Raw genomic sequence first — 20,242 nt, forward strand, 5'->3', positions numbered from 1 at the left:
GAACGAATGTATTAGTAAATCCGCTAAACAAGTGTACTGATGACACACCATGGATTTCAGAGGAGGAAGTACAGGGTCGTTGCATAATCCATCCCTGGTGAATGGTACTCTCAGGTGCTCCTGAACAGAAGATTTGGCCCTCATTTTCCCTCAGAACCCCACGGCAAGGACATGTCCCCTGGTTCTCTCTGCTTTTGTCTTGAGGACATGGGAAGTCTAGAGAAACACAAGCAGACTGGATTGGGATAGAAGTATTTGTGTACCTGGATTAATGAACTATGACTTTTTTTTTTAGACGGGATCTTGCTTTGTTACCCAGGCTGGAGTGCAGTGGTACTATCTCAGCTCACCGCAACCTCCACTTCCCAGGTTCAAGTGATCCTCCTGCCTCAGCCTCCTGAGTAGCTGGGATTACAGGCGCATGCCACCACACCAGGCTAATTTTCTTGTATTTTTAGTAGAGATGGGGGTTTCACCATGTTAGCCAGGCTGGTCTTGAACTCCTGACCTCAGGTGATCCACCCACCTTGGCCTCTCAAAGTGCTGGGATTACAGGCATGAGCCACCCCGCCCGGCCTATGATTCTTTTTTTTTTTTTTTTTTTTTTTTTCTTTGAGACTATTCTTGTTGCCCAGGCTGGAGTGCAGTAGTACAATCTTGGCTCACTGAAACCTCCGTCTCCCGGGTTCAAGAGATTCTCCTGCCTCAGCCTCCCAAGTAGCTGGGACTACAGGCGCCCGCCACCACACCCGGCTAATTTTTTGTATTTTTTAGTAGAGACGGGGTTTCACCGTGTTAGCCAGGATGGTCTCGATCTCCTGACCTCGTGATCCGCCCGTCTCAGCCTCCCAAAGTGCTGAGATTACAGGCTTGAGCCACTGCGCCCGGCCAAAGTTTACTTCTTAAAATAGGAAGTGCCATATTGCCCTCTTAAATAATTGTATTAATTTGCTTTCAGAATTCTGAATATTATTTTTGTAATTATTCTTTTAAATTTCATTTCTTTAATTGCATGTGACTGTAGCCATCTTTTCATGTTAAAAGGCATTTATAGAGATATATATTGTGTTTACACCCTTAATTTATGGTATCATTTCAAATCCATTTATGTCATTTATTTTACGGATTAGATTCTAAAAACAGGATTCCATCCAATTGTTTTAAAAAATCTTTTTTTTTTTTTTTTTTTTTTTTTTTTTGAGACGGAGTCTCGCTCTGTCACCCAGGCTGGAGTGCTGTGGCCGGATCTCAGCTCACTGCAAGCTCCGCCTCCCGGGTTCACGCCATTCTCCTGCCTCAGCCTCCTGAGTAGCTGGGATTACAGGCGCCCGCCACCTCACCCGGCTAGTTTTTTGTATTTTTTTAGTAGAGACAGGGTTTCACCGTGTTAGCCAGGATGGTCTCGATCTCCTGACCTCGTGATCCGCCCGTCTCGGCCTCCCAAAGTGCTGGGATTACAGGCTAAAAAATCTTTATCGCTCTTTTTTTCCATCAAATTAAAAAAAAAATCTTTATCGTTCTTTTTTCGTCCCCTCCTCCTCCTGCCTCCCGAGATGGAGTCTCGCTCTGTCTGTCACCCAGGCTGGAGTGCAGTGGGCACGATCTCAGCTCACTGCAACCTCCGCCTCCAGGTTCAAACGATTCTCCTGTCTCAGCCTCCTGAGTAGCTGGGATTATAGGCATGCACCACCACGCCCGGCTAATTTTGTATTTTTTAGTAGAGATGGAGTTTCACTATGTTAGGCTGGTCTGGAACTCCTGACCTCAGATGATCTGCCCACCTCGGCCTCCAAAAGTGCTGGGATGAGCCACCACGCCCAGCCTATTGTTCTATTTTTTTTAAGGTTTTATTATTTTTAGTTACCAAATTGACATGTGCTCATTAAATGAAGTGACACAATTAAAAAAAAAGTGTAATCTCCCCCTTTTCTCCATTTCCACTGCCTCCCTATGAGTAACTTTTATTTTTATTTTATTTATTTATTTGAGACAGAGTCTTACTACTCTGTCGCCCAGGCTGGTGCGCCTGTCACTCAGGCTGGAATGCAGTGGTGCAATCTTGGCTCACTGTAACCTCTTCCTCCACCTCCTGGGTTCAAGCAGTTCTTGTGTCTCAGCCTCCTCCCAAGTAGATGAGATTATAGGTGCCCGCCACCATGCCCGGCTAATTTTTGTATTTTTCGTACAGATGGGGTTTCCCCATGTTGACCAGGCTGGTCTCGAACGCCTAACCTCCAGTGATCAGCCCACCTCTGGCCTCCCAAAGTGCTGGGATTACAGGCATGAGCCACTGCGCCTGGCCATCCCATGAGTAACCATTTTAATAGTCTAATGTGTATCCCTCAACACATACATAGGTGTTTTGTTTGTTCCAAAAATATAATTATGCATGATATATGTAGCTCTGAAACTTTTTCATGTAATATTTTATGGCCATCCCTCCAGGTGTACCTATAGTTCCAATCCATTCTTTTTCACAGCTGGGTAATTTCCAGAGTATGAATGCACCAATTTACTCATTTCCTTACGTATGAACATGCATGTCATTTCTAGTTTTTGTCACTATAAAGAATTCTACAAGAAATCTGTAGACATCAGATTCACAGATGAGATTGTGAAGGTCAAAGAGTACATATGGGCCGGGCGCGGTGGCTCAAGCCTGTAATCCCAGCACTTTGGGAGGCCGAGACGGGCGGATCACGAGGTCAGGAGATTGAGACCATCCTGGCTAACACAATGAAACCCCATCTCTACTAAAAATACAAAAAAATTAGCCGGGCGAGGTGGCGGGCGCCTGTAGTCCCAGCTACTCGGGAGGCTGAGGCAGGAGAATGGCGTAAACCCGGGAGGCGGAGTTTGCAGTGAGCCGAGATAGTGCCACTGCACTCCAGCCTGGGCGACAGAGCGAGACTCCGTCTCAAAAAAAAAAAAAAAAAAAAGAGTACATATGTGTACTTTTAATTTTAATATATATTACAAGATGACTTCATACACTATACTACCAGTAAAAGGAGTGCCTATTTCTCCACCTTCGTTGTTTGATAGGTGAAAAATGTTGGTCCCTTTAAAAGTGATAATCTTGACTAGTAGTCTGGTTAAGCATCTTTTCAAATGTTAATGACCAATTAGGTTTCCTCCTCTCGGGAAGAGCTCCTCATTGCCTTTGCTTTTTGTCAGTTGGCAGGGGTTCATTTCGTCTTGGGAATGTCTAATCCTTTGTGTAGCTAATCTTTACTACTATCTTCCAGTCTTATTTCTTGTTTGTTAACAGAGTCAAGAAAAAGTATTTAAAAAATACAATCACATGCCGGGCGCGGTGGCTCAAGCCTGTAATCCCAGCACTTTGGGAGGCCGAGACGGGCGGATCACGAGGTCAGGAGATCGAGACCATCCTGGCTAACACAATGAAACCCCATCTCTACTAAAAAATACAAAAAAACTAGCCGGGCGAAGTGGCGGGTGCCTGTAGTCCCAGCTATTCGGGAGGCTGAGGCAGGAGAATGGAGTGAACCCGAGAGGAGGAGCTTGCAGTGAGCTGAGATCCGGCCACTGCACTCCAGCCTGGGTGACAGAGCAAGACGCCGTCTCAAAAAAAAAAAAAAAAAAAAAATACAATCACACAGGTTTATATTTTACTTCAAAACATCTCAGTTATCTGTTTTGCCTCATAGTTCAAACCACACTGCTTTGATTAACGGAGCCTTTTTAGTAAATTTTGATCTGAAAAGGCAGATATTCCTTATTTTTCTAGAATGTCTTGGTGCCACACAGTTTTCATACTCGTTTCTTTGTGACATATTTTAAGCCATCGCTAAACGATTAGTCAGCTGTAATTAACTTTAAGAAGTATTCATTTATATTTTTACTTTTGTCAACTTTCTGGAGGCTGGTGTTACATCGAGAAATAAGGCCACACCTGCCCACAAGTTGTCCCAACCCTGATCAATGCCTCACTGGCGAACGAACCGAGTATGGATACAACGCACAAAGACAAAACTCTGTTCGGCCTCCGTAGGAAGCTGAAATTGAGAACAGAGACAGTACAAGAAGGGCAATTAAGATACCTTTAAAAACAAGACGGCCGGTGGGGACAGCAGAGTAGAAGTTAGAAAGTTGGAGGTGGCAACGTAGGTGCCCCAGCTCTAACCTATGGGAGTCACCAGAGCAGAGGCGGAGTCCCATGCCGGCCACACCCTCTCCGCCTCCGCAGTCCTTTTACTGGAAAACCGCAGTAAAAGGAGGAAACGCGCGGAGGCGTCTTGATCTTCCGGTCCGAGAGCTCGCTTCCTTCAAGCCTTGGCGGGGGAACGGGGGGGTTGGAGGGGGTCTGCCTTGCCCCAACGGCCGCGCCTGACGGTCGTCCATTGGTTGTTTGCATTCGAACTACATTTCCCAGGAGGCCCTGGGGTTAGACTGGCCGCAGCTGGAGAAGTGCCAGCCCGTCATGGATGACTGGAGCCAGCCTCTTACCTTCCGTCTTCCAGGCAGAGCCACAGAGAGACAGGCTGCAGCCGTCTGGCCTCCCTCCAGCCCTGAGAGCTCCCTGGGCCCGTCTCAAGCGTTACCGTCTCAAGCGCAGATTGCCCGCTCTGAACGGGGAGACCAGGCTTCTGCACCGGAAACAAGGCACCGGTTGTGACGTGACGGCTGCAGAGCGCCCGACCTCCCAGAAGGCACCGCGTCCCTGCAATTCACCTTAACTGGTCACGGCGCGAACGAATAGTCGCCGGCGACCTGTGAGGGCACTCGGAAGGGCGAGGGGAGGGCTCGGCCGCTCGCGCCTAGTTTTTCTCTCTCTCCCGGAGCCTGAGTCTCTGAGCCGTCCCCAGCAAACGCTCAGGGGCTGCAGAGGCCCCGAGAGGTGAGGGGCTCCGTGAGGGCGGGAACCAGGCTGAGGCCGCCTCTGGGGAACGGAGCGTGTCCGTTGCTGAGGGAGAAAGGCCGGGTAGGGAGCCTGGTGAGCGCCTCAGGCAGGGGCGCACGCTGAGCTTTACGGTAAAGGTGTTCCTTGACCAGCGGAAGAGGCCCCAGAGTGAGCCTGGCCCGGCGGGCCTTAGTGGGATGTCGCCTGCCGCTCTCAGGAGAGCTTTGACGGCGGAGAGGAGTCGGCAGGCGGTGTGTGGACCCCTCCTCGGCCTTGCGTCTGCTCCCCGGGAGAGTCACCAACCGCCTCCCCGCCCAAAGGGCACCGGAGGGAGCTTCGGTTCGAGGGGTACAGTATGGCCAGTTTCAGTGACCAACCTGCTTCTAGGCGGATGTCCGCGGTATTGACCCCAGATTTCCTGTCTTCTAGCCCATTGCTCTTTCTCCAGACCTGATTCAACCTCTTTCTGGTGGGTTTTACACACCGTCTTTCTGTCTTTTCTTTCTCCTTTTATTTTCTTTCCCTTCCCTGACTCCCTTCCTCCTTTCCTTTCTCTTTTCCTTTCTTTTTTAGAGTCAGGGTCTTGCTTTGTCATTCAGACTGGAGTGCAGTGGCGCGATCACAGTTCACTGCAACCTCGACCCCCTGGGCACAAGCAATCCTCCCACCTCCCGAGTAGCTGGGACCCACAGACTTGTGTCGCCCCGCCCAGCTAATTTTTTATTTTTATTTTTTATAGAATCGGGGTCTTGCTGTGTTGCCCAGGCTGGTCTTGAACTCCTGGACGCAAGCGACCCACCCACCAGGGCCTTCCAAAGTGCTGGGATTACAGGTGTGAGCCACCGGTACCTGGCCACACTTTGTATTTCTCAGGAGGCTGGACCTTGGCCTTCTCCCCGCCATTACTCCCTTGCCTTTGGACTTGAGGTTTGCAGAGTCTCTTTTTTATTCTCAGGATCTTCCTTTAACATCTTCCTAAGCATATCTTGTTCAAATACTGCGTTTCAGTTATGATTTCCTAACCCCAGCTGTCGTTTTCTTTAGATCTCCTGTAACCTCACTACCCATGCCACATACTGGAGTGCAGTAATGCCTTGCCTGGTCTTGTGGGTAATCCCTGGTTTCTCTGTCTACAGCTTGGCTCTCTGGCAGATTTCCTCTAGTAAGAGGTGGCTCAGGAGGCCCCGCGAAACGAGTGTGGTGTGTGGTTGCAAGGCATGATGGCTGCAAAAGTGGTTCCTATGCCCCCAAAGCCAAAACGGTCCTTTATACTGAGAGTTCCACCAGACTCCAAGCTGGGCCAAGACCTACTTCGAGATGCCACTAATGGGCCCAAGACCATCCACCAGCTAGTGCTGGAGCACTTCCTCACCTTCTTGCCCAAGCCAAGCCTGGTCCAGCCCAGTCAGAAAGTCAAGGAGACCTTGGTTATTATGAAAGATGTGAGCTCAAGCCTTCAGAACAGAGGTGAGAAGCACATGCTTGTTTCACTAGAAGAGGAGGAGGAGGTACTGGAGTCTAAGATAGGCTTCTGTGTTAGTTATAAATTCAAATTAGGATGGTGTATATTGAAAAAGGAGTCAATTCTAGTGTTGGAAAGAGGAAATTCTTCTGAAGTGCTGGGTGTGGGTAAAGCCACAGAATAAACAGTGTGCATCTTTCTGTAGTGTCGGTTTTATCCAAACATTCTGAGGGAAATATCTTTTTTTTTTTTTTTTTTTTTTTTTTTTTTTGAGATGGAGTCTCGCTCTGTCGCCCAGGCTGGAGTGCAGTGGCCGGATCTCAGCTCACTGCAAGCTCCGCCTCCTGGGTTCACGCTATTCTCCTGCCTCAGCCTCCCGAGTAGCTGGGACTCCAGGCGCCCGCCACCTCGCCCGGCTAGTTTTTTGTATTTTTTTAAGTAGAGACGGGGTTTCACCGTGTTAGCCAGGATGGTCTCTATCTCCTGACCTCTTGATCCGCCCGTCTCGGCCTCCCAAAGTGCTGGGATTACAGGCTTGAGCCACCGCGCCCGGCCGAGGGAAATATCTTTTTGGGATAAATCAGATGAATTATTGAGTTAGGTTTATGTGGAATTTTAGAAATTTTCTGCTCTTTCTGGGCATCTTCACACTTTACATTGCCCCGAGCTCTCCTTTAGTAATACTCTATGGGAAATTCTGAAAGGTGTGTAGAGAGGTCATTATTTTCATAAAAGGGAGATGCCATAGGTTCAAGACCCTAGAGTTTATGGCTTGACCTCCATAAGGGCTCACAGGAGCAGAAAAGCCCATGAGTTACCTGTCAAAGGAATGAGGACAGCCTGACCTCAAGGTATGGGGAGTCTCTGTGTTAGAATCACTGAGTTTTTCACTAACGACACCTTCCTCTTTCCCCAGTGCATCCTCGTCCCTTGGTGAAGCTTCTGCCCAAAGGAGTCCAACAGGAACAAGAGACAGTGTCTCTGTATTTGAAAGCTAACCCTGAGGTGGGTTTGGTTTTCCTATTCACTGTCTGAATCCATCACCTTCCATGCTTGGCCAACGTGTGTGTAAAAACACATTCTTAGGAGTTGGCCTTCTTGGGTGTTTTTCTTCTGCTTTTTCCTTGAGCCCTTCTCAGCCTGGCTGTCCTGTCTTTGCTGCACCTCTGTGGGATTTATAGGTCCCTTTTGCCATCCCTTCCCTTGATCTTTGTTCGTCAGTTTTTGTTACCAGTAGGGCTGTCAGTGAACCTCAGTTACTAAGATGAAAGGGGCCTCTTGCTCTTTCAGGAACTGGTGGTCTTTGAGGATTTGAATGTATTTCACTGCCAGGAAGAATGTGTGAGCTTGGATCCTACTCTCACCTCAGAGAAGGAAGATGACAGCAGTGTCGGGGAGATGATGTTACTGGGTAAGAATCACAGCCCAGCCGGGCGTGGTGGCTCTCGCCTGTAATCCCGGCACTTTGGGAGCCCGAGACAGGCAGATCATGAGGTCAGGAGATCGAGACCATCCTGGCTAACACGATGAAACCCTGTGTCTACTAAAAATACAAAAAATTAGCTGGGCGTGGTGGTGGGTGCCTATAGTCCCAGCTACTCAGGAGGCTGAGGCAGGAGAATGGCGTGAACCCGGGAAGCGGAGCTTGCAGTGAGCCGAGATCGTGCCACTGCACTCCAGCCTGGGTGACAGAGCGAAACTCCGTCTCAAAAAAAAAAAAAAGAAATCACAGCCTTTGTGTGTTCAGATTGTTTACTTTGGGACAAGCACATCCTTCATCTCTAGCTTTGGGGGACAATTCACACCTGGTAAGCCTATGTACACACACACATTCTATTTTACTTTTGTTTTATTCTGTGTGGCAGAGCCTTTCCACAGCTCCAGCTGTGGGTGGGTGGGTGGCCATTTTCCCTATATGTTGGGTGCAGTGAGGGGAGAGGTAGGGAAAACCTGCAGACAGAAACTGTGGGCATAGAAACTGTTCTGAACCCATTTTCTGAACTCTGTTCTCAACAGGTATATTTGAATGTTTTCATTGAACACATGACTAGCTCTTCTAATCCCCGTCCCCTTTTTGATGTTCAATAGATGTGAAGACTACTAGCCTAAGTGAAAATATATTCCACTATTGATGAAAGTAATGTTTAACACTTAATGAGCACTTACATGCTGTTATATGCTAGGCACTAGTCCAAATGCTTTTCATGTGTTTATTGTCTCATATACTTCTCAGAGTAATATTGAGTGGTATGGAAATTACTGCCACCTTACAGGTGACAGAACTGAGGCAGAGAGGGGTTAAAACATTTGCTAAAGGTCACACAGTTGTAAGCAATGGAACAGGGATTCGGACTCAGGGAATCTGACATCAGAATTTGCAGTAATGGCCCAGGGCTGTTCTGCCTCCTAGATGCATTTCTCATAATTTCGTTGTTGGTGAATGGGGCATTCTTTTTTTTTTTTCTTGAGACGGAGACTCGCTCTGCTGCCCAGGCTGGAGTGCAGTGGCGCGATCTTGGCTCGCTGCAATCTCCGCCTCCCGGGTTCACGCCATTCTCCTGCCTCAGCCTCCCGAGTAGCTGGGACTACAGGCGCCCGCCACTACGCCCGGCTAATTTTTTTTTATTTTTAGTAGAGACGGGGTTTCACTGTGTTAGCCAGGATGGTCTTGATCTCCTGACCTCGTGATCCGCCTGCCTCGGCCTCCCAAAGTGCTGGGATTACAGGCGTGAGCCACCGCGCCAGGCTGGGGCATTCTTTATTTGTCCTCATTTCCCGGTAATAGTTGACAAGTGTTCTCCAGTGCTGTGTATGAACTGATCAGGCAGAGCCCCTCTATAATTTGCTTAGAGACACTTTACCTTTTCTTTAGAAATGCTGCAACCCTAGAGGCAGAGGCCCACACAAATGTCTTTACTGAGTGCCTGACACTTTTTACTTTGCCTTCAGGGCTGTTTGCTTCTGAGGGTGAAGTTGTACAGAGAATAGGTTTTAGGAGTTGCCTGGGGTGATAGAAATCCATTATGACTATGAAACTCTTAGCTGTAATTATACCATATGGTCAGAAGTATTGGTATGTAATGAGTCTAGTTAATTTCCCACAGGTTGCTCTATGTGATATCTTCTTTATTTTAGAGAAAAGTATAAAAAGATCAGATTTATTACACTGAGTTTTTCCTGAGTCTTGGGCAGAGCTAGCATTTATTTTGGGTGGCCGGTTAGTGGATATATTGCCTCCAGGATCACTTTGACTATGCACTTTGGGGCCCCTGAGACCCAGTCCTCACCCTCTGTTTCCCGCTTCCTCCACCCGTACCCTGAAGCTGATGGATTAAGCTTAGTCATTTACCAGCATTTCATAAATGTACTTGTTTTTTCCTCAGGCAGGATTGGGTTCTGGAATTGTATTTATAGGTTACAAAGATGCTGTATTCCTGCCTTTTATAACCTTCCAATTTGGTTTATAAGACAAGTCACTCCTTAAATGATAAGCAGTGTGAAATGTTTATAGGTATAATGAGCTATCGCAAGACTGAAGCAAGATTTGGACCCAGGAGCAGAGTAGGGAAGAAGGTGGAATTTATTTTGGATGAGATTGAATCCATGATAGGAAATAAAATGAGATTATCCTCCAGATATTTGGAAATTGGGGATTGGAGTTCAGATGTGAGGATACAGGGATTGGGGAGTCATCAGTTTATAGGTGATGATAATTGAAACAGTAACATTTAACCAATTTTTGTGAAAGAAAAACTATAACCGATTGAGCATTGTGGTGACAGGAATCAAAGGAGAGTCCTTAATAACCTAGGGAAACAGAATGTGTGTGTTGGCCAGATGAACCACATAAAAACAAGGAAAAACGTAGAACACTTAAACAGATTCTCAGTAAGATAATTCTTATTATAGCTACTATATGCTGTGATAGGAGAATACACCTTTTCAAGATTGAAGAAAATTGACTAAATACTAGGCAACAAGGAAAAACTCAGATTCCAAGGAGTAGAAATAAAGTAGGATCTGTCACAATGCAGTACAACTAGAAATTAATAATAAAGATCAGTAAATTAAAGTTGCTTCCACCTGGAAAATTTAAAACTCTTAAGCAACTGTCTTAGTCCATTTTGTGCTGCTATAAAAGAATACCTGAGGCTGGTTAATTTATAAAGAAAAGAGGTTTATTTGGCTCACAGTTTTCTGTAGGCTGTACAAGAAGCATGGCGTCAACGTCTGCTTCTGGTGAGGGCTTCAAGAAGCTACTCATGGTGGAAGGAGAGCAGACTTCACATGGCAAGAGAGTAAGGAAGAGAGTAGGAAGGTACCAGCCTCTTTTAAACAGCCACATCTTTAGTGAACGAACAGCGAGAAATCACTTACTATCTTGGAAGTAAGGGCATCAAGCCATTCCATGAGGGATCTACCCGCATGATGCAAACACTTCCGACTAGGCTCCACCTCCATCACTGGGGATCAGATTTCCCTTTTTTTTTTGATACAGAGTTTCACTCTTGTTTAAATTTGGAAGTTTCCTTCTTTTTATATACTCTGGAAATTTTCCTAGCATTTGAATTATTTAATTTTTAAGAGTTTAGAAGAATTTTCTGTGGAACTGTCTGAGGCTGGTGCTTTTCTTGGGTAGGTGGCTATTCTTTTTTGATAATTTCAATTTTCTCTATGGAAATTGATTTAGTTTAAATCTTAGTAGTTTTTTTCTGTTTTTAACTCATTACTTTCTATTTGGTGTTTATTAATACCTTTGTTCTTTTAAATCAGAGGCTTTATTCTCATTTTTCTAAATTAAACATGTTTTTACAGCCATGAACTGTCTCATGAGCATCACTGTCAGTTATACCATAGATTCTGATATACACTTGTCCTTGGTATTCATGGGGGATTGGTTCCAGGACCCTTGCTCAGCAAAATCCTTGGATGCTCAAATTTATTATATAAAATGGTGTAGTATTTGCATATACTCCACACATATCCTACGATATATTTTATTTCTAGATTAACTATAATACCTAATGCAAAGTAAATGCTACATAAATAGTAAATAGTTGTTATACTAAATTGTTTAGGGAATGACAAAAAAACTGAGTATGTACAGACAAAACCATCCTTTTTTTTTTCTCTCAAATATTTTCCCTCCTTGGTTGGTTGAATCCTCACATGCAGAACCCATGAATATGAAGGTCTGTATAATGTTTTCTAGAAAAAAATACGCAATTTTAATTTGTCTTTACCCCTCTGACCCAAGGTTGCTGATACAGTTTGGATATTTGTCCCTTCCAAATCTCATGTTGAAATCCAGTCCCCATGGTGGGCACAGTGGTTCACACCTGTAATCCCAGCACTTTGGGAGGCAGAGGCAGGCAATACCTGAGGTCAGGAGTTCGAGACCAGCCTGGCCAAGATAGCAAAATCCTATCTCTACTAAAAAAAAAAAAAAAGTTAGCCGGGTGTGGTGGTGCATGCTTGTAATCCTAGCTACTCCAGAGGCTGAGGTAGGAGAATCACTTGAACCTGGGAGGCAGAGGTTGCAGTGAGCTGAGATCGCATCATTGTATTCCAGCCTGGGGGACAGAGTGAGATTCCATCTCAAATAAATAAATAAATAAATAAATAGAAATAATACAAATCTATTAATATTTATTATATATAAAGGAGAAAAATCCTGTGTTTACTTGTATAGTCATGAAAAGATACTTACCGGGCGCGGTGGCTCACGCCTGTAATCCCAGCACTTTGTGAGGCCAAGGCAGGCAGATCACGAGGTCAGGAGATCGAAACCATCTTGGCTAACACAGTGAAACCCCATCTCTACTAAAAATACAAAAAAATTAGCCGGGCATGGTGGTGGGCACCTGTAGTCCCAGTTGCTGGGGAGGCTGAGGCCAGAGAATGGCGTGAACCTGGGAGGCGGAGCTTGCAGTGAGCCAAGACTGCACCACTGCACTCCAGCCTGGGCGACAGAGTGAGACTCTGTCTCAAAAAAAAAAAAAAAAAAAGAAAAAGAAAAGATACGTGACAAAATTCAAGCCTCTCCTTTATAAGAACATTTAACAAAATAGTAATTAACGGATACTTCCTTAATAGGTAGAACAGAGTAATCTGAAAACTTAAAAATAAGAACATTTATTTGTCTTAACTACTCTAAAGGGAAAAAATGAGACTATTCACTAAAGTAGTGGGAGATAAAGTGTATAAACAGAAATCATTGGCTTTCACATATATAAACAAGTTCATTTAGAAGATACAATGGAAGGCCCCATTAGACTAGAAACATGAAACTTTAAATACTTAGGAGTAAAACTCAAGAAATGTGCAAATTTATGAGGAAACTTTAAAACAAGTCTAAAGGACAGAAGAGTAGATTCCAATGAATGCAAAAAAATACTATGTTCTTGGCTAGGAAGACAGTATCGTAAAATGGTCATTTCTCTTGTTGATTTATGAATCTGATGTCATTTTTCTTTTCAACAATACCAATAGCATTTTTCCCTTGGAACAAGACAGTGTGATCTCAGAAAGTCCCAAAATAGCCTCAAATACACATGGGAGTTTAGTGTGTGATAAAGTTGGTATATTAGTCTGTTTTCACACTGCTATAAAGAATTGTCCAAGACTTGGTAATTTATAAAGAAACAGGTTTAATTGACTTACAGTTCAGCATGGCTGAGGAGGCCTCTGGAAACTTAAAACCATGGCAAAGGCAAGGGGAAGCAAGGCACCTTCTTCACAAGGCAGCAGGAGGGAGAAGTACAAGTAAAGGGGGAAGAGCCCCTTATATAAAACCATCAGATCTCATGAGAACTCACTATCATGAAAACAGCATGGGGGAAGCCCCTGCCCATGACTCAGTTACCTTCACCTGAGTGGTCTCTCCTTGACATGTGGGGATTATGGGGATTACAATGTAAGATGAGACTTGGGTGAGGACACAAAGCCTAACCATAAAGAGGGACTTTCTGATAAAAGGTGTTAGGACAACTGATAGCCATTTGATAAATTAGTACCTTACTTTACATCCCAAGAAAAAGTCCACATGGATCAAAGATTTTAAATGTTTAAAACAAATATAAAAAGCACATTTAGAAAATATGAGTGATTCCTTTATAACCATGGGATAGGAAGGTTTTTGTAATTAAGACTCAAAAGCCCAGAAGCCTTGAAAGAAAAGATTGACAGATTCAAATACATAAACAGGGCTGGGCATGGTGGCCCACGCCTGTAATCCTAGCACTTTGAGAGGCCGAGGGAGGTGGATCACCTGAGGTCAGAAGTTGTGAGACGAGCCTGGCTGACATGGTAAAACCCCATCTCTACTAAAAATACAAAAATTAGCTGGGTTTGGTGGGGCATGCCTATAATCCCAGCTACTCGGGAGGCTGAGGAAGGAGAATCACTTGAACCCTGGAAGTGGAGGTTGGCAGTGAGCCAAGATTGCGCCACTGCACTCCAGCCTGCATGACAGGAGCAAAAAGAAGTGCAAATTAAACCGCTAGTGAATTAACATTTTTGTATTTCCTATTTATAGAAATAAAAACATATTGATGGTGAGGTTGTTAAGAAACAGGTATATTGCTGATGGGCATACAAAATGGTACAGTCCCTGTTTAAGGGTAAATGCATCTGTAACTACCCATCTTACCCTTTGTTCCAGCAGTTCAATTCTGGGAATCTGACCTACAGATACAGCAACAGAGCACATTTGAAATGATGTACAAACAAGATTATTTGCTGTGGTATTGTTTGTAAAAACACAAGGTTGGAAGCAGTCCAAATGTAGTTGAAGAGTTCAGTTAAAAATTAAACAAGAAATCATTGACAAAGATTTACATTTATAAAAGTCTTAACCCAATAGATTATTTGCATAATCAAAATCCAAAGTAAAACTACAATGAGAAACCATTTTATACCTATTATTTCAAAATTTAATGCTAACAAGATTAGGTAAAGTTAATATTCATGTATTGATGGTTGCATTGAAATTAGTAGAGCTGCTTTTGAAAGCAGAATGGTAGTTCATGTCAAGAGCTGTGGTAAAAATTGGCATTTCATTATCCTAAGGGAGTGATTAAAAAGAATAATTAAGGCTGGGTATGGTGGCTTACACTTGTAATCCCCAGCACTTTGGGAAGATTGCTTGAGTACATGAGTGCAAAACCAGCCGGGGCAACATAGCAAGACCCTATCTCTGCCCAAAAAAACTCAAAAAAGTGAAATTAAAAAAAAAAAATCTATTGGTGTGAAACTGCGAAATCCAGCAGAGATTCCTACTCCAGCTTCAGGATCAGCCCCATGTCTTGGTGGTTAATTTGAACCCTTGACTCTTAGTCCAGAGTTGAGGGGTCCCTTGTCACACAAGTATGTCCACAGCATGCTTGTTTTTCACTTTGTTACCTAATCTTTATAATCTGCTTACACTGACTTTTTTCTGAAGTATTATAGAAATATAGAAAAAGCCTACCAATCATAAATATATAGCTGAAGTTTTCACAAAATTTTGTACACACTAATCACCATCCAAAATGGGGACTTTTTTTAGCATCCCAGAAATCCCTTTTGTGCCCTGCACCCAGTCACTACTTCCTTTCCTACCCAAAGAGAAACACTACTGACTTCTAATCCCAAAGCTTCATTAGTTGTAGTAATCTCTTTAATCGCCAAAGAATAAACTTTTTTTTTGTTTTGAGACAGAGTTTCGCTCTTGTTGCCCAGGCTGGAGTGCATATGGCATGATCTCAGCTTACTGCAAACTCTGCCTCCCGGGTTCAAGCGATTCTCCTGCCTCGACCTGCCTGGTAGCTGGGATTACAGGCATGTGCCACCATGCCCAGCTAATTTTGTATTTTTAGTAGAGACGGGGTTTCTCCACATTGGTCAGGCTGGTCTCGAACTCCCAACCTCAGGTGATCTGCTCACTTTGGCCTCCCAAAGTCCTGGGATTACAGGCGTGAGCCACTGCGCCTGGCCAATAATAAGCTTTTGTATGAATATGCTGTGCCCTCTTTAATTTGGGTTATTGGAATTGTTTCCATTTTCTCATTGTAAGACATTATAATATTATTTAGTGCTATAATAGTGTGATAATATTTAATATAGTGAAAACCTACAAGTGGTTCATCTTACTATTCAGTTACCAGACTCCTTCAAGATGATGAGTGGTGCCGTTATAGATTTGTAGTCTTCATCCCTAGTCTTTAGCTGAGTGCTCTGCAGAGTATAAGGTGAATATGAACTTGTCGAGTAATTAACACCTATGAAGAGAACAAACATACGAATTCTTTCTGTGAATTCCCACTCATTTTTATTTCTTTAAAGTGTGCTTGCATTGTGGTAGATGGAAAGATTTATCAGTTATGTATCCCACCCTCAATAAATGTGGTAAAGGAGTGCGATGGCAGTATCCGCCACTCCTCAGATTGACTTTAAAGGTGGCTCTGGCTTAAGAAACATGACTTGTTTTTTCCTGCCTGATGTCATATCTCTCAGAAGTTGTTAAATTCTCTCTTTGTTTGAACAGTCAATGGCAGTAATCCTGAAGGTGAAGATCCTGAGAGGGAACTTGTAGAAAATGAAGATTATAGAGAAAAGTCTTCAGATGATGATGAAATGGATTCTTCCTTGGTCTCTCAGCAGCCTCCAGATAACCAGGAAAAGGAAAGACTAAATACATCCATTCCACAAAAAAGGAAAATGAGAAATCTGTTAGTTACCCTTGAGAATGATGCTCCTTTAGAGGAACTCTCAAAATATGTAGACATCAGTATTATTGCACTTACTCGAAATCGGAAGACAAGGAGATGGTACACTTGTCCACTGTGTGGGAAACAGTTTAATGAAAGTTCTTACCTTATTTCCCACCAGAGGACTCACACTGGAGAAAAACCCTATGACTGTAGTCACTGTGGGAAAAGCTTCAATCATAAAACAAACCTCAATAAACATGAGCGAATTCATACAGGAGAGAAACCTTATTCCTGTTCTCAGTGTGGAAAAAACTTTCGTCAGAATTCTCATCGGAGTCGTCATGAAGGAATCCATATAAGGGAGAAGATATTTAAGTGTCCAGAATGTGGGAAAACCTTCCCAAAGAATGAGGAATTTGTGCTTCATCTGCAGAGTCATGAGGCTGAGAGACCATATGGTTGCAAAAAATGTGGGAGAAGATTTGGTCGGCTGTCAAACTGTACCCGGCATGAGAAAACCCACTCAGCCTGTAAGACTCGAAAGCAGAAGTAATACCAGGAAAGGGGTCTGATGGTGCTGCCTCAACCTGAGAGCTTTCATAAGTAGTTCTAAATACCCAGGCTGCCTAAAAAGATATAAATATGTAAAAATCTCATTATTGCCAAAATTGGATAAATGCCCATCTTGGCTAAAACCTCAAATTGCTAGAAAATTCACAGGGAAGAAAACATTTCAAGGGCTATACCTCAGCATCTAGGCTTTCTGGACTAAGGACCTTTCCTTTTTGAAGTCATATGATAATGTACTGGTCACAGATCCCTTTCCCAAGACTTTGAAGATGAATCTGGAGTCTGCTTACTTGCAAGGTAAAGAGTGACTTGTGTCTATTGGAAGTATATCCATTTTTCCCCCACATGGGGATTCATACTTGAGAAATAGTGCAAAGATGCTTATCTGGAACTGTGTTCTCGTGAAAGAACCAAACTACTGGCTTGTTGAGCCAACAGCTTCTGATAGCAATTCATATAACCCTCTAAGAACACCTGTTTTAAGTCTTGAGTGTTGAAAGGAATTATTTACTTTGGAATATAGGAAAACAACAATTGAATGTCAGACTCTCATTTGTATGTGATCTAAATTTGCAATCAATTTCAATATTTGCAATTTGTGATAAAATTGACTTTTACAGATTCCTTTTCACAACATAATTTAAGTGTCTACTGTTCTTACTGTATTTTGTTCAGCTATTGATCTCTCCAACAGGCGTCTCATGCTTCTCCCTTGCTAAAAGAAGTTTGGATTACTCAGGCAGGGCCATCCAGCCCCACCACTAGAAAAGCATTTCAGAATCTTGTCCCTCTGTTGAGCCCAGATCTCATGTGCTAGGAAGGAAACCCCAAGACCCAGAGAGGAGGGGTTGACCTGGAGGCAGGAAAAAGTTGGCTTGGATCCATGTCTCATCAATAACCTTACCACATGCTTAGGTCCCCTCTATGCCGTCATCAGACCTTTGGCAATGGGGTGTTCACTACCTCACAAGGCAAAGTGTTGTATATTTAGAAATTACGTCTATAGTGGTTAGCTCACATTGCCCCTCAAGAGACAGGTTTCCAGGTGTCTTCACTGTAGTGGGTATTCATTGTCTTCAGCCTCTTGATATCCAGACCTTCCTGTCCTCTGCCTAGAAGCAAGGCCAGCGGTGCCTTTACGGGACCAATCCTGTGGCGCGATTTACGGATTCTTGATCAGTTTTACTTGCTTTAGGTTTCTGGAAGTTATACATTGGTGTTTTGATTGGAAGAAAGAAATCCTATAAATAATTTGGGAAAAATTATAGTGTATGTTTCCCATCCAGAAACATGCCTTTGTATTTATTGGAGTATTATATTCCTGTGAAAATTTTTCTAATTTTCTTCACGTTTTACACAATTTTGTTACTGTAGTTTTTTCCATTATATTTTTATAGTTGATTATTGCTTTTACATGGGAAAGTTATTTTTTATTACATATTTGTGTAACTAGTCACCTTACTGAATGTTGTTAATTTGTTATTAATTTTCAATAGTTTCTTGGTTTAGTTCTGTTACAACTTTTGGTAAAATGACACCATCTACAAAGAATAGGTTTGTTTCTTGCCTTCTGCCTACTGGTCTTTTTTGTTTTGTTGTTGTTATTAACATGTAATTCTGAAGTTTCTTGTTTTGGCACAAAGCATTCTGAAAGAAGGACATTCTATGATACAGTTCAGTCCTGAGTCATAATTTAAAAACAAATCCTCCACAACACAGAAAGTCCACAAAAAAACTGTCTTTACCAACGTTATATTTCAAGCCAACAGTAAGTACCCTGTAAAGCCAGCAAAGCCAACAAAACTGGCTGCCCACAATGTTACTCGCTTACTTGAAATTCTGGCCAGTGCTCTAGGACTGGGATCCCAAACTGTGTTTCCAGAGCCGGCAAGCTGTTACCATGTGCAGGGGACCTGCCTGTGTACCCAGAAAAATAGCTGCCAGGCAGTGAGTGGTGAGAGTCTCCACTCACTCACTCTTTGGCACCCCTGCCCAGAGTCGGGTGTTTTTATCAGTCCTCATGCAGCCGTGGCACAGTACCCAAGACACTTTTTTTTGAGACTGGCTCTGTTGCTAAGGCTGGAGTGGGGCGATCTTGGCTCCCTGCAACCTCTGCTTCCTAGGCTCAAGCAATCCTCCTGCCTCAGCCTCCTGAGTAGCTTTTGTTTTTTTAAGTGTAGGTGAGTGAAGCCACCATGACGCACACCATCTCCTGCGCTGGGGAGGTGCCCACGGTCAGGTTTGCTGTCAATCCGTACCCAGTGTCCCAGAGGGCAGGACACAGGCCTCAGGGTTTCCTTCCGCACCAGTGGGGCCGGGTGGGACTGAGAGGAGTGCCCCGACCAGGACCAGGTACGGCCTCCTAACTCGAGAGCCCCTGGAAAGTTGTCGGATGAGTAAGTTCTCTTACCTAAAGAGCCTGATCACCAGTTAAACTGAAAAAGTAGACAACAGCTAATAGTTTTACAGCGGTAGAGCGAGAGTTGGAACATGTAAGAGACCAAAGATCCAATTCCAGTAGTAACTACAGAAAATAGGCCGGGCGCGGTGGCTCACGCCTGTAATCCCAGCACTTTAGGAGGCCAAGGCGGGCGGATCGTGAGGTCAGGAAATCGAGACCATCCTGGCTAACACGGTGAAACCCTGTCTCTACTAGAAATACAAAAAAATTAGCAGGGCGTAGGTGGTGCACGCCTGTAGTCCCAGCTACTCGGGAGGCTGAGGCAGGAGAATGGCGTAAAACCCGGGAGACAGAGCTTGCAGTGAGCCAAGATCGCGCCACTGCATTCCAGCCTGGGAGACAGAGCGAGACTCTGTCTCATAAGTAAGTAACTACAGAAAATATCAATCCCCTGAAGACGCAGCGCTAGGCTCACAGCCCATGGAGTTTTCTGGAGGTAAAGCGGACAGAGGTCCAGAATCTCTCGCACATGTGTACCTGGCTACAAACTGACCGCTCCAGGAACCAAAGGATTCTAGAAGAGAATGAGGGCTCTGGGACACACAGACAGTAACAAGACAGAAAGAGACCATTTTTAGATAATGAAACGAGTGGCTGAAAAACATGAAAGGATGTTCAGACTTACATAATCTAAGAATTATAAATTGAAAGAACAAGATATCATTTTAGGTGTATCAAATGAGCAGAGGGAGGCCAGGCATGGTGGCTTATGCCTGTAATCCCAGCACTTTGGGAAGCCGAATCAGGAGGATGGCTTGAGGCCAGGAGTTCAAGACCAGCCTGGGCAACATAGTGAGACCCTGTCTACAAAAAAAAAAATAAAAATTTTTGGTCGAGTGTGGTGGCTAACGCCTGTAATCCCAACACTTTGGGAGGCCGAGGCAGGCAGATCACCTGAGGTCAGGAGTTCAAGACCAGCCTGGCCAACATGGTGAAACCCCATCTCTACTAATAATACAAAAAGTAGCCGGGTGTGGTGGCAGGCATCTGTAGTCCCAGCTACTCAGGAGGCTGAGGAAGGAGGATTGCTTGAACCCGGGGGGAAGCGGAGTTACAGTGAGATGAGATTGTGCCACTGCACTCTAGTCTGGGCTATAGAGTGAGATACCGTCTCAAAAAAAAAAAATTATTTTTAAAATCTAAAAAGCAGTATCAAGATGGCATGGTGGCATGTGAGTGTAGTCCCAGCTACT

The 20,242-nt window shown here is 44.1% G+C and overlaps 1 protein-coding gene across 6 annotated transcripts; it reads left to right on the forward strand.

Annotated features, from left to right (window-relative positions):
* The first annotated feature begins 4,433 nt into the window (after positions 1-4,433).
* Positions 4,434-18,155, forward strand: ZNF200 (zinc finger protein 200). 6 transcript variants are annotated; one of them, XM_050774412.1, is made up of 5 exons: positions 4,434-4,736; positions 6,001-6,331; positions 7,243-7,331; positions 7,617-7,737; positions 15,853-18,155. In XM_050774412.1, exons 2-5 carry the CDS (start codon positions 6,082-6,084, stop codon positions 16,569-16,571), a joined length of 1,179 nt encoding a protein of 392 aa, XP_050630369.1. In that variant the 5' UTR covers positions 4,434-4,736; positions 6,001-6,081; the 3' UTR covers positions 16,572-18,155. The 6 variants fall into 6 exon arrangements, with proteins under 6 accessions (XP_050630369.1, XP_050630366.1, XP_050630365.1 ...); XM_050774409.1 differs by having other exon boundaries at positions 4,634-5,212; XM_050774408.1 differs by having other exon boundaries at positions 4,634-4,861.
* The last annotated feature ends 2,087 nt before the right edge of the window (positions 18,156-20,242 follow it).

The sequence above is a fragment of the Macaca thibetana genome, chromosome 20, assembly GCF_024542745.1.
Source record: "Macaca thibetana thibetana isolate TM-01 chromosome 20, ASM2454274v1, whole genome shotgun sequence".
Lineage (NCBI taxonomy): Eukaryota > Metazoa > Chordata > Mammalia > Primates > Cercopithecidae > Macaca > Macaca thibetana.